General features: G+C 41.6%; 1 protein-coding gene across 3 annotated transcripts in view; it reads right to left on the bottom strand.

Annotated features, from left to right (window-relative positions):
- NADK2 (NAD kinase 2) overlaps positions 1-14,725 on the bottom strand; it is a 61,229-nt gene that overhangs the window by 12,476 nt on the left and 34,028 nt on the right. For 2 of the 3 annotated variants that reach the window (XM_088977679.1, XM_088977701.1), the window contains exon 6: positions 13,109-13,183. The exons of the other annotated variant lie outside the window; for it this stretch is intronic. In XM_088977679.1, coding sequence (XP_088833805.1) covers positions 13,109-13,183 — 75 coding nt within the window. The remainder of the gene's footprint in view (positions 1-13,108; positions 13,184-14,725) is intronic. 3 annotated transcript variants of the gene reach the window in all.

Raw genomic sequence — 14,725 nt, 5'->3', positions numbered from 1 at the left:
AAGAAGCAGAAGAAGAACAAGGCATCTGATGTCTGTCACTTCTGCAAGCAGACCGGCCACTGGAAGAGGAATTGTCCTGCCTACCTGGAATCTAAGAAAGGTAACATCGAAACTTGTGTCATAGAAACTAACATGTTAGTTACTTCTGTGTCCTGGTGTGTTGACTCTGGGGCTTCAACTCATGCGTGTAACTCACTGCAGGGGTTCAAAGTTAGCAGAAGGTTGAGTGAAGGTGAAGTGACATTATTCTTGGGAACAACTGCAAGTGTTGCAGCAGCGGCAATAGGAACCGTAGAATTAGTTTTTAAAGAAGGAATACTTGTACTTAAAGATTGTCTTTATGTACAGAACTTGAGAAGAAATTTAATTTCTGTTTCAAAACTGTGTGCTGATGGATATACTGTTTATTTTAGTAATGTGATTACTGTTAAACGGAATAATAAATTCATCGCATGCGGGGAACAAGAGAACGGTCTCTATGTTCTACATCCTTCTCTGGAAACTAACTTAACCGAAACTACGTCGGTCGAAAATCCCAAGAAAAGGAATCGTGATACAGTAAGTCCCACGTGCCTCTGGCATTACCGACTTGGCCATATCGGTATTGACCGAATCACAAGGCTGGTAAAGGATGGTCCTTTGGATTTTCTAACCGTAGAAAATCTTCCCACTTGTGAACCTTGCCTTCAAGGTAAGATGTCTAAGCGGCCATTTGACGGTAAGCCTGAAAGATCTGAAGGCACACTTGACCTGATACATACTGATGTATGTGGTCCCCTGAGTGTTAGGACACGGAATCAACACGTGTACTTCATCACCTTTACAGATGATTTTTCACGATATGGTTACATGTACCTAATGAGACATAAGTCTGAATCATTTGAAAAGTTCAAAGAGTTCAGACAGGAAGTCGAGAAACAGTTAGGGAGAGAAATTAAGGCCCTTCGATCAGATCGAGGTGGCGAGTATCTCTCTGACGAATTCAGGGACTACTTAAAGGCCAATGGGATAGTGTCACAATTAGCTCCTCCTGCTACACCTCAACTCAACGGTGTTTCAGAGAGGAGGAATAGGACCTTGTTGGACATGGTCCGATCACTTCTCGTACGCTCACAATTACCCACATCCTTTTGGGGATACGCATTAGAGACTGCTATCTACGTGCTGAATCGGGTTCCAACCAAATCAGTTCCTAAAACTCCATATGAACTTTGGACCGGAAGGAAGCCAAGTGTAAGACACTTGAAGATTTGGGGTTGTCCTGCACACGTTAAAAGAACAAGTGCGGACAAGTTGGAATCTAAAACCAGTCGTTGCCTGTTTATAGGCTACCCAAAGGATTCGGTGGGTTATCTATTCTATGACCCGAGTGAGCAGAAAGTGTTCTGCAGTCGAAACGCCCAGTTCTTAGAATCCGATTACATCCTGGACACCCATCGTCAGGAAATAGTTCTTGATGAGGAAAGCTCAGGAGCAGTGGGAGATGTCCCACAAATTCCAGGTAATGACCAACCTAGAAGAACCGCCCGGGTATCCAGACCACCAGTCTGATATGGTTATGACCAGGATAGTTACCTGGTGGAAACCTTGACTAGTGAAGAGGATCCCGTGACTTACGCGGAAGCTATGTTAGACATAGACTCCCAGAAGTGGGTGGAGGCCATGAGGGCTGAAATGGACTCAATGGAGACCAATGGAGTCTGGACTCTAGTGGATCCGGCCCCCGGGGTAAAAGCAATTGGTTGCAAATGGATCTACAAGAGGAAGAAGGGCCCCGATGGCAGGATTGAGACCTTTAAAGCTCGCTTGGTGGCGAAAGGGTATACTCAGAAAGAAGGCATCGACTATGAGGAAACCTTTTCGCCCGTGGCCATGCTTAAATCCATTAGGATCCTGCTAGCTGTAGCAGCGTACCATGACTATGAGATTTGGCAAATGGATGTCAAAACCGCGTTCCTGAATGGAGATCTTAGTGAAGATATCTACATGCAGCATCCGCAAGGCTTCATTGCTGCTGGTCAGGAACACATGGTATGTAAACTTAATAGATCCATATATGGACTTAAGCAGGCTTCCAGGAGTTGGAACATCCGTTTTGATTCTGCAGTCAAAATGTTTGACTTTGAGCAGAATCCGGATGAGCCCTGTGTTTATAGGAAGTCCAGTGGGGATAAGATCACCTTTTTGGTGTTGTACGTGGACGATATCCTACTCATTGGGAATGATGTAGGAATGTTGACTTCGGTCAAGGTATGGCTATCACAGCAGTTCTCCATGAAAGATCTTGGAGAAGCTTCATACATACTGGGTCTTCGACTCTATAGAGATAGATCGAAGCGGATAATTGGATTATCCCAGGCTGCTTATATTGACAAAATTGTCAAGAGGTACAGCATGGAGAACTCCAAGAAAGGAAACGTTCCTTTCAGGCACGGAGTCACTCTCTCCAAGAAGATGTCTCCCAAGACTTCTGAGGAGATTGAGAGCATGAGAGACATTCCCTATGCCTCAGCCGTAGGGAGCATCATGTATGCCATGCTGTGCACTCGCCCTGACATTGCTCAGGCGGTGAGTGTGGTAAGCAGATTCCAGGCAAACCCAGGACAGGAGCATTGGACTGCTGTGAAGAACATACTCAAATACCTTCGAAGGACAAAAGAGTTTTGTCTGGTATTCGATGGTAGTTCACTACAAGTTCTAGGGTATACCGATGCCGATTTCCAGTCGGATCCAGATGATAGAAAGTCTACATCTGGGTATGTTTTCACGATAGGATCGTGTGCTGTTTGCTGGAAAAGCAGCAAACAGGGGTCCACTGCAGACTCCACAACTGAGGCCGAGTACATTGCCGCAAGTGAAGCTGCCAAGGAAGCCGTGTGGATGAAGAAGTTCATACACGAATCGGGAGCGATTCCATCCAGCACATCTCCCATCCCGTTGTTGTGTGACAACAATGGAGCGATCGCCCAGGCTAAAGAGCCTCGGGCTCACTCGAAGTCGAAGCACATCGAGAGAAAGTACCATGTACTACGGGAGATCGTTGGTAGAGGGGACGTCCTGATTCAGAAGGTAGCATCAGCGGATAATGTGGCAGACCCATTGACTAAGCCACTGACACAGAAGGTGTTTGAGAAACACGTGGAAAGTATGGGACTCCGGCTTGTACCAGATTGGACCTAAGTGCAAGTGGGAGCTGTTAGACAGTTTTGTATGCTCTTAGCTTCAATCTGTTTTGATGTACTTTTGTTATTTAGTGGAAATAAATAAAGTGCATGTTTGATTCATGTTATTTGGTTTAATTCTGTGTAAAACCCTAAAACTGGACATTTATAGAGACTCATGTTAGTTTTAAATGTTCACAGCCGTTGGATAAGTCTGGGGAGATTTATCCTGCCAAGGCTGATACTGGTGTGCCACCAAGTGTTGGGATGGCCTATCTCAGCCATCAGGGTAAGACCCGAGGCACATGCCGTATGGGATTACTTGAATCCTTGAACCGGACCAGATTTCCAGTATTGCCCTGGACCTTTGAGATAGATGGGCAAAACTGGAAAGTTACACCTGACCCCTAGACTCGATTATGACATTTCACTAGGTGTTGGATCAGGCTGCCTTTGATATGCCAATCAGTGAGATCCTTAGCGGGGATCAAAACCTGGGTATGTTGGGGCTGTTTGAGAATTCATCTGAGTGGGTGATCATAGTGACAGAATCAGTCACTTTGTCGAACAAAGGGTAATGATCGGGAATGCACTCTCTCTGATGGAAACCAAACTGCCGGCAGTTGATTTCAATCGTTGGAATTTTGTTTTGCAAAATTAATATATTTATATATATATATGTACGGTTTCGAATTGTTTGCAAATGGTTTTAATTCCCGGGATCCATGTGAGAGGAGAGTGTGGCACTGTTCCTTGCAGCCGAGGGAGAGGTCCTCTCTTGTCGGGCAGTGCTTGATCATTAAGGGCTGAGAGGTTAAGTGTAAGACCATTGAGGATAATACCTGATGGGCTAATCTTGCACCCGCCCACAGTCCCTGGGTTTTTATAAGATGGCTTGGCCCAGGGACCACTTAATGTAAGTGTTGGGCCCATAGGGTCCATATGATGGACTCAAGGGGTTCATTGAGTTTTTCAGTGAATTCGGCTGGGCCTTGTATTAAAGGCTGGGCCGAACCCATGTGGCTGGTGTGTAGATCAATGCTTGGGTCCCACGCCATACAAGGAAGCCCAACTGGGCAGCAGATTGGAAAGTAATTAGACACTGAACACTTAATGGGCCAAAAGCCTATTTCGAGGTGGGCTGATATGATCACCCATCCATGGGGCGAATTTGAGATTAAAGTTAGTAAAAGGATTGGGCCTTTAGCCTTATCCACTCTTAGAGACCAAATTCAAATTAGATTTGAATCTGGTAACCTCCTGATAAGATCAGGAGTAAGCTAACTCTATCTGCAGAAAAGGATTAAGATTATCCCCTATCCAAATACTGATTTGGATTGGGATAACTCCTAAAAAGGAGGTTTCTTAATCAAGAAGAAAGGAGGAGATTTCGAACCACCTTGAAGAGGTATAGGATATCTCCTGCGAATTCAGATCATATCTGATTCATACTCCCCAGAAAAACAGAAAAAGCAGTTCAGCCTTTTTCGATTTGGAGATCTCCTCCTGCCGCCGCCATCTGCCATTGCAAGATTAGATCTTTGCAGAAAAGAAAGTCAAGAAATCTGTTCTTGACATCAGTCTTGCAAGAAAGACTAAAAAGGATTCAGTGTTTAGTACTTCCAGAGGATTCTTGTGAAGGATCCAGTGTGTAGGACGCACCCTGCTGGTTTTGTTCCATCCACAGCTGTGTCATCTTCAGCAGGAACGGATCTTGGAGCATTCTTTGGGCGTGAACACCAACTTTGGGAGATACTGCTTCTCCGGATCAGGTATATTCCTCCCATTTATCTTTTGGTACAGATCTGGTTTGATTATGGTTCAAGTAGGATCCTTGAATATTGTATTCTAAATTTAGGGAATATGATTCCCAGTTGGAAGAAGGTAGGAAATTTTTGAAATTCACCCACCCATTCCGCAACCTTTATGGCGTCCATTAGATGGATCCTACCATTCTTTCATTGTCTGGGTACATGAAACAGGATCACCTGATCCACAGTTCTAAATAAAAATACCACGGTGGTTGCAGGTCATCCAGATCTCCAAAAAACCCTTACCTGGGTACAAGAAAGGATCACATAATCCACACAATTGAGAAGTCCTGCCTTCACAGCATCAGAGTTCCCTTCTTTTAGGTATTTCTTGGCACACAACCAAGAAAGAAGGGAAGAGAACCTAGGAGAAAGCCCTTCAGATCAGTCCGATCCACTTCCTAATCAGATTCGATCCACAGCAGAGGAGAAACTGAGAGACTTGGGAAGAAGAAACTAAGAGGACTTTTACTGCACTGTTTCTAACCCCAGAAAACCTGCTCTGATACCATGTTTTCTGGGTTAAAAATATCAGAGAAACAGAACCAGAAAGGGAGAAGAAAGAAGGAGAGAATAAGATAAGAGAGACGAAGAGAATTATGGGGTTCAAAGCTATGACTAGTGCCCTTGGCACTAAAGAACAGAAAAATAACAAGAGTTAAAAAAGGAGGCTAACTAACTAACTGATTTCAAAGCATGCTAAATGAAATTTATACAGTATAGTGCTAACTGGAACTCTATCCTTAAAATATATCAACACATCTGAGTAGGAAAGAGGAAGTCATTTATTCCCTCAATCTCTTGTTTTCTCCCCTTTTTCTTCACTATCTCCTCTCTTCTTCTAATCTAACACCTCTAAACCAGCCTCATCGGTATCATGGCAAGAACAGAAGAACCTGGGATGCTCCCTCAGCACTTCTAGAATCCTGTTGATGTCAGCAGGCTTTACATATAAACCCTAGATTTTGATAAAGCAAGATCTGAATGGTTGTTTAAGGTATTGTGGAATCTAATTGAACAAAAGTTTTTTTTTCAGAACCTTGTCTCGGAAACTCCAGAATATATATTATGCATTTTTCTTGGATCAAAGAGGTCCATTAGTAAATTTTTGGTGAATGGGAATATATTGTTTACTCCATCTGTTTTTTCTGGACCTAGCAAATCCTATTTTGCAAAATTTCATCAAGTATTGATGTTTTAATGAAGTTTTTCCTTCACCATAACTGCTGTCATCTCCTCTTTTTTTTTCTCCATTTTAGGATGTTTTTATGACAAACCCCAGTTGTTGTTCACTGCATTGGAGAATGTTGTAGTAAAGGTGAATGTAGTGGCTGTGTATTTATTGGTGTGTTTAAAGTAATATAGTTGTGCTCTTTCCAATCTGGAGCTTTGCTGTAGATGTCTCTTGGAGGTTTTAAGAAGGAATAAGGAGATTTTGAATATGAGCACCAACACCTTGTAATTAGGCCTACCATGAGAAAATCCAAATCTGCAGATGGCAACTGCTAAACTAGATGAAATCAATTTTCCTGAATAATCCTAATTTGTGAACTGCAAAGATGTACTTGATAGTCATGGGAGAATGGGATATTTAACAGGGAAAACCAGTGTGCCAAATCAAAAAGACCCTTCATATGAATGATATGATAATAGGAATCAGAGGATTAAATTATGATATCCTTCCTATTCTATGTAATCTCAGATATGTCAACGTTTTTCATTACTTGATACTACTATTATAGTTTGAGAAAGAGCCATAAGATGCATTATCAACAGAAGAATGTTGCCAATATTTACCACATTCATCAAGAGATTACTGCTCTTCAATTTTCATCAAGGGGAAAGGAGTCTGTATTCTTCTTCACTCTCCAAAAGTACGTAGGAGTTAGATGATCTAATAGCATGGAAGGACTTTGCAAATGCAGAAAAGTACTGCACTCAAAATGAGACAAACAAGGTGCCCAAATACTTTCTCGGTATAAATTCTGGGTATTAACTATTTATACGTAACTTTTGAAAGGTGAAATTACAAAATGTCCTAAAGTTTATATCTATTTACCAATATAAAAAGAGAAGAAAGAAATCTGCAGAAAATTACAGAATTGTTTCATTTAACATAAACTCAAAAGAAAAAAAGGAGGTTTGGGTTTAGGTTAGACCTGGCAATTGGGTTGGGTGGGGTCGGGTTCAGGATGGGTCAAGTTATTTCGGGTTGATTTCGGGTTGGGTTGTCAAATGCTAGACCCTAATCCTAAATGTCCGGGTTAGGGTTGACCCATGGGTCAATTCAGGTCATCCCAAAAAATAATTGAAATTTAAAAAATAAAGAAAAATTATATGAAAAATGCCAAAATTAAAAGAATTAACCTTAAAATTCCCAATATAAAGTAAAAAACTTGAACATTTAACAATTTAAAGAGTAAACAATAAAAAGTAAAGACTAAATAGAAAAAAATTAAAGAGTGGAAACTTCTAACAATGCATAAATAATCCCAATTAGACTTGACAATCGGGTCAGCGGGTTGACCCATGACCCAACCCAGTTTTTTCGGGTTGGGCCTGGTTGGTTCATTTTCACATTCGGGTAGCTAAATATGAGACCCTAACCCTGTTTTTTCGGGTTGGGTTGGGTTGGGTTCACGGGTTGGGTCAACTTTTTGCCAGGTCTAGTTTAGGTAATATAGGGAAGAAGAATGTGCCATTGTTGGGTAAGTGATTGTGGAGATGGCCATTAGAGAGGGTTAGGCTATGGCATGAAGTGGTGGAAAGCATACATGGGCAAGCAGGCAACGGATGGGATGTTGGTCTATCTCAAAGAACGACATTGTTGTCACCTTGGAAAGCCATTCATGGCATTCTTCCTCAATTTTTAAGCCTTACTAGGTATAATGTTTGCACTTGAGACAGTTTTATTTTGGGAAGATCTCTGGATTGGTAATTCTAGACTTAAGGACCTCTTTCCCTCTTTGTATTCCTTGACACTTTTTAAAAATGAACCTATCCAAAGGTTTGCTTCATTTTCCCTTTCCACTGATATTACTTGGAAGTTGGGCTTCATAAGACCTTTAAGATCATGAGTTTGAACAGGTTGCTTTGCTTCTGAAAGTTCTTGAGCCATTTACTTTGGACCCTTTATCGAATTCTAGAATTTGGACCCCTCACCCCAGAGGTGTTTTCACTTTGCCTCTTTTTTCTCCTCCTTGTGCTTAGACTCTTCATCCCCCTCTTTCCCCTCCAAAGAAGTCTGGGTCAAATCTGTCCCACCAAAGGTTAGTGCGCTTTGTTGGGATGTCCACCATGCAAAGCTAAATACCTTGGATGCTCTGCAAATCAGAAGGCCTTATCTCTGTTTGTCTGCAAACTGGTGTATCCTATGTAATGCTAGTGGAGAGGGTTGCTTTCATTTGTTTGTTTCTTGCTCGGTTATTAAAAGTCTTTAGGAAAAACTATTTACAATGACAAAGAAAGAACTATAGAGGCTATTTGGGACTACATCAAAACAAGGGCTATATATCGGGTTAAAACTTTGAAATTATTCTCCCCTTTTCTCCTTTGATGATATCTGGTGGAATTGGGGAGAGGTGGCACTTTATTCAGACACTAAAGTTAAGCCTAATCCAGAATGGGATCCACCAGAAGAAGGGTTTCTAAAGCTTAACTTTGATGGCAGCAGTCTTGGAAATCCGGGGTCTTCAGGTGTAGGGGGTGTAATAAGGGATGAAGGAGGGAAAATATTTGCAATTTTTTCAGGCCTGGCTGGTATAGGGGACTCTATCTTTGCTGAGTTCCAAGGAGTCCTGCAGAGGGTGCAGCTTGCAAAATAGATAAACATGGACACATCCATGTTATTTGGACCTACAAAATCCAGCCTCTGTTATGGACGCATTCCTCGGAAAGACGTACCATCGCAGCCGGCAGCAACAGGAACCTGACCCACCGCCAGATTAGATTAGATCATCTTGCTTGTTCTTATCTTATTCTATTGCTCTTATCTTATCTTGTTAGTAAGTTATCAGATTAAGATTAGTTTATCTTATTATCAGATTAGGATTAGTTTATCTTGTTATCAGATTATGATTATTTTATCTTGTTATCAGATTAGGATTAGTTTATCTTATTATCAGATTAGGATTAGTTTATCTTATCTTTAGCAAGATAGAATTGGAAGTCTCCCTATTCAGCAAAGAAACTCCCTAAGATTAGGACTCTTGTAATCTCCTATTTAAGGATACACCATTATTGAATGAGGATATCGAATATTGAAAGAATGGTAGGATCCATCTAATGGACGCCATAAAGGTTGCGGAATGGGTGGGTGAATTTCAAAAATTTCCTACCTTCTCTCAACTGGGAATCATATTCCCTAAAATTAGAATACAATATTCAAGGATCCTACTTGAACCATAATCAAACCAGATCTGTACCAAAAGATAAATGGGAGGAATATACCTGATCCGGAGAAGCAGTATCTCCCAAAGTTGGTGTTCACGCCCAAAGAATGCTCCAAGATCCGTTCCTACTGAAGATGACACAGCTGTGAATGGAACAGAACCAGCAGGGTGCGTCCTACACACTGGATCCTTCACAAGAATCCTCTGGAAGTACTAAACACTGAATCCTTTTCAGTCTTTCTTGCAAGACTGATGTCAAGAACAGATTTCTTGACTTTCTTTTCTGCAAAGATCTAATCTTGCAATGGCAGATGGCGGCGGCAGGAGGAGATCTCCAAATCGAAAAAGGCTGAACTGCTTTTTCTGTTTTTCTGGGGAGTATGAATCAAATATGATCTGAATTCGCAGGAGATATCCTATACCTCTTCAAGGTGGTTTGAAATCTCCTCCTTTCTTCTTGATTAAGAAACCTCCTTTTTAGGAGTTATCCCAATCCAAATCAGTATTTGGATAGGGGATAATCTTAATCCTTTCTGCAGATAGAGTTAGCTTACTCCTGATCTTATCAGGAGGTTACCAGATTCAAATCTAATTTGAATTTGGTCTCTAAGAGTGGATAAGGCTAAAGGCCCAATCCTTTTACTAACTTTAATCTCAAATTCGCCCCAAGGATGGGTGATCATATCAGCTCACCTCGAAATGGGCTTTTGGCCCATTAAGTGTTCAGTGTCTAATTACTTTCCAATCTGCTGCCCAGTTGGGCTTCTTTGTATGGCGTGGGACCCAAGCATTGATCTACACACCAGCCACATGGGTTCGGCCCAGCCTTTAATACAAGGCCCAGCCGAATTCACTGAAAAACTCAATGAACCCCTTGAGTCCATCATATGGACCCTATGGGCCCAACACTTACATTAAGTGGTCCCTGGGCCAAGCCATCTTATAAAAACCCAGGGACTGTGGGCAGGTGCAAGATTAGCCCATCAGGTATTATCCTCAATGGTCTTACACTTAACCTCTCAGCCCTTAATGATCAAGCACTGCCCGACAAGAGAGGACCTCTCCCTCGGCTGCAAGGAACTGTGCCGCACTCTCCTCTCACATGGATCCCGGGAATTAAAACCATTTGCAAACAATTCGAAATCGTACATATATATATAAATATATTAATTTTGCAAAACAAAATTCCAACGATTGAAATCAACTGCCGGCAGTTTGGTTTCCATCAGAGAGAGTGCATTCCCGATCATTACCCTTTGTCCAACAAAGTGACTAATTCTGTCACTATGATCACCCACTCAGATGAATTCTCAAACTGCCCCAACATACCCAGGTTTTGATCCCCGCTAAGGATCTCACTGAATGGCATATCAAAGGCAGCCTGATCCAACACCTAGTGAAATGTCATAATCGAGTCTAGGGGTTAGGTGTAACTTTCCAGTTTTGCCCATCTATCTCTAAGCTCCAGGGCAATACTGGAAATCTGGTCCGGTTCAAGGATTCAAGTAATCCCATACTGCATGTGCCTCGGGTCTTACCCTGATGGCTGAGACATGCCATCCCAACACTTGGTGGCACACCAGTATCAGCCTTGGCAGGATAAATCTCCCCAGACTTATCCAACGGCTGTGAACATTTAAAACTAACATGAGTCTCTATAAATGTCCAGTTTTAGGGTTTTACACAGAATTAAACCAAACAACATGAATCAAACATGCACTTTATTTATTTCCACTAAATAGCAAAAGTACATCAAATCAGATTGAAGCTAAGGGCATACAAAACTGTCTAACAGTTTTGTATTTAAGTCTCCCTATTCAGCAAAGAGACTCCCTAAGATTAGGACTCTTGTAATCTCCTATTTAAGGAGACACCATTATTGAATGAGGATATCGAATATTTCAGTCAAGAAAGAGAGTAAAGGAGAGTTAGGTGATCTCTTGGACAAAACATCATTAGGGCACCAAGATAGGTTCATCAAGAAAAGGGAGGAACAAGGGAAAACAGAGGGTTTCCCCCATGGACCAACCCGTGACGAGATCCTATTCGCGGGCCCATAACAACTTGGCATCAGAGTAGGTCGTCATGGGACATCTGCAGCAACTATCATCCAAGGTCCACGAACTGGAGCATAGGCTTGTAGAAACCAGCAGGGAGGTTCGTGAGGTCAAAGACGATGTCCGGGAGCTGTGACGCTTGCTGGAATCGTATTTCTCTAACAGGGAGAGGAATCCAGAAGGGGTTGTAACCACAAACAGCCTCCGACAAGACTTGACGGAGCCGTCCGGCGAACAACAGCAGCAGCAGCTGACTCTTCTTGGTCCACAGCAGCAGCAACACCCTCAGCCACAGCAGCCAGACAACCAACAACAGCAACAACTGCAGCAGCAGAAGCAACAACATGATCAACAACAGCAATAGCAGCTTCTCCGAGCAGCTATTACTAGTCCTAGTATAGTTGCCCCGAAACTGGCCCCTAAGTCCTATGGGCCCTTCAAGGTTCTACGACGGATTGGCAGTGTGGCCTACCAGCAGGAACTGCCAGAGACCAGCCGAATTCATGATGTCTTCCACATCGCCTTGCTGAAACCATTTACGGGTGTTCCTCCAGACCAAGTCCCCTCCCTGCCATCCCTGCAAGATGGCAAACTGATTCCCCAACCTAAAGTTGTCATCTGCTCTCATTTCAATCAAAGAGTTCTTGAAGTCTTGGTGAAATGGTTTAGCTTACCATCGGCCGAAGCCACATGGATCCCATTGACAGAGTTCCAAGCCACATATCCGGAGTTCGAGCTTGAGGACAAGCTCGTAGTCCAAGAGGGGGGTAATGTTATGGACGCATTCCTCGGAAAGACGTACCATCGCCGCCGGTAGCAACAGGAACCTGACCCACCGCCAGATTAGATTAGATCATCTTACTTGTTCTTATCTTATTCTATTGCTCTTATCTTATCTTGTTAGTAAGTTATCAAATTAGGATTAGTTTATCTTATTATCAGATTAGGATTATTTTATCTTGTTATCAGATTAGGATTAGTTTATCTTGTTATCAGATCAGGATTAGTTTATCTTATCTTTAGCAAGATAGAATTGGAAGTCTCCCTATTCAGCAAAGAGACTCCCTAAGATTAGGACTCTTGTAATCTTCTATTTAAGGAGACACCATTATTGAATGAGGATATCGAATATTTCAGTCAAGAAAGAGAGTAAAGGAGAGTTAGGTGATCTCTTGGACAAATCACCATTAGGGCACCAAGATAGGTTCATCAAGAAAAGGGAGGAACAAGGGAAAACAGAGGGTTTCCCCCGTGGACCAACCCGTGACGAGATCCTATTCCCGGGCCCATAACAGTCTCTGTTATTTGGACCTACAGAGAAGCCGTGAAGAAATTCAAAATGTTGACTATTAATATGATTGTAAGAATTTAGTGGCAAAGGAGGTTGGCTAATGGCTTAGCAGACTCTAGCTAAGAAAGGGATTTTTAAGGATTCTATGTTTTGGGCTCAATTGTAAGATGATTATACCTGAGGTTGCATCTCACACCTCCTTTTGGGATGCCTGTATGTATACTTTCTCTTTAGTTCTTAATAAAATTCTCTTTACCTATTTACCTACCAAAAAACAAAACTCAAAAGAAAAAGGTTCCTGCTAATTGAAATAAAAATATGGGTCACTCAAGCTTTAAAACGACTTCATAAGTTTCACAACTAATTCAAACTTAGGCAATTGAAAATGTATACTGACCATTGATCCTCCTGCAGCTGTAGAGTAAGCTGTACTCCCTGTAGGTGTGGCTATTATGACTCCATCACCTTGAACCTTAAATACATGGATATTATCTTATCAATAACAAATTATAATTATAATTAGAAAAAAAAATCAGGTTAAAATGAAAAATAGAAGAAAATGCTATTTCAAACTGGAGAAGGATAGTTTTAAGATAAAAGAAAATTCCAAATGCAAATTAATATAGGCAAGATCCCAGGAGAGCTTGGCAATTAAAGAGGGTGATTGATCTGTTCGAATATATTTCTATGCTGAAGGTTACCTTTGAGAAGAGTTGTGCGGCTGGAATAAACCTTGAGCAAGAGGAGCTGACTGTGGTAGCAGAGTCCCTAGGCTGTCCCATTATTAGCTAGCCAATGAGATATCTAGGTATGACTCTAGGAGATAATCCAAAGGAGAGTAGGTTCTGGGGTCCAATAATAGAGACTTATACTAAGAGATTGACAGTGTGGAAGAGAAATTACATCTCTCTTGAGGGTAGAATAATCTTGATAAAATCTACTTTAGCAAACCTGCCAATTTACTACTTGTTAGTCTTTAGGATGCCTCAAAGAGAAGTGCAAAAATTATAAAAATTGATGAGAAATTTCTTATGGGAGCCTGAGGAAGGAAAGAAGGACTATCCAATCAAATGGGATTTAGTGTGTAAAAGCAAAGAAAAGAATTTAGGGAAGAAGAACCTATCTTTGCTAGGTAAATGGATGTGGCATTGGCTGTTGGAGAGGGGGTGATTGTGGCAAGAGGTTGTTGGCGACATTCATGGAAGTGCAGGCAATGGATGAGATGCTGGGGCATCCTCAACAGTGACTATGGCTTATCCTTGGAAGGCCATTTGTGGAGTGCTTCCTTAATTACTGAGCCTAACCAGGTATGATGTTTGTTTTGGAGATAAAGTTCTCTTTTGGGAGGACCTTTGGATTGGTAACTCAACCTTGATCTTTATCCTTCCTTGTACTCTCTTTCTTTGTTCAAAGAAGAACCTATCCACCATTTTTTGTCTTCCTCATTGACCGAGTTCAGTTGGAATTTGGGCCTAAGGAGAGATTTTTGAGACCATGAGTTTGTTATGTCAGCCTCACTCCTACAAATCCTTGATTTTTTTTTTTTTTATCAATAACAGAACTTCATTGATTTTAGAGTAATTTACACAAAAGAGGAGAGGTAACCTTTCTTACCTTTCCTCACCAAAAATAAGAAATACATTACAGATTACAATTGTGCCCAAAACATTTGATTTCTACCCACCTCATCAGCAAAAGCATTAGCAGATCTTTTAACCCAACTGAATTTCACCCCCATACCTTGTGTCAACAACTTGAATTTCTTTCTCTCAGTATTGAATAACCAGAAGCCACTACCTTCCATTTTGCCAATTCACCACTAGCTTGGAATCACCTTCTATAATCAATTTGCTCAGATTCATATCTTTTGCCTTTTGTACAGTTTCCATAACAGCCAAAACCTCAACACTTAATGAATCTCCGATGCCAATTGGACTTGAGAATATCCCAATAAACCCACCATCCTTATTCCTAAACAGACCACCAACACCAGAAGAGCCTGGGTTACGAGCAC

This window comes from Nelumbo lutea, chromosome 1 (assembly GCF_056320005.1).
Source record: "Nelumbo lutea isolate HS-2025 chromosome 1, American lotus-T2T, whole genome shotgun sequence".
Classification (NCBI taxonomy): domain Eukaryota; kingdom Viridiplantae; phylum Streptophyta; class Magnoliopsida; order Proteales; family Nelumbonaceae; genus Nelumbo; species Nelumbo lutea.
This window is presented reverse-complemented; position numbering and strand designations above follow the sequence as displayed.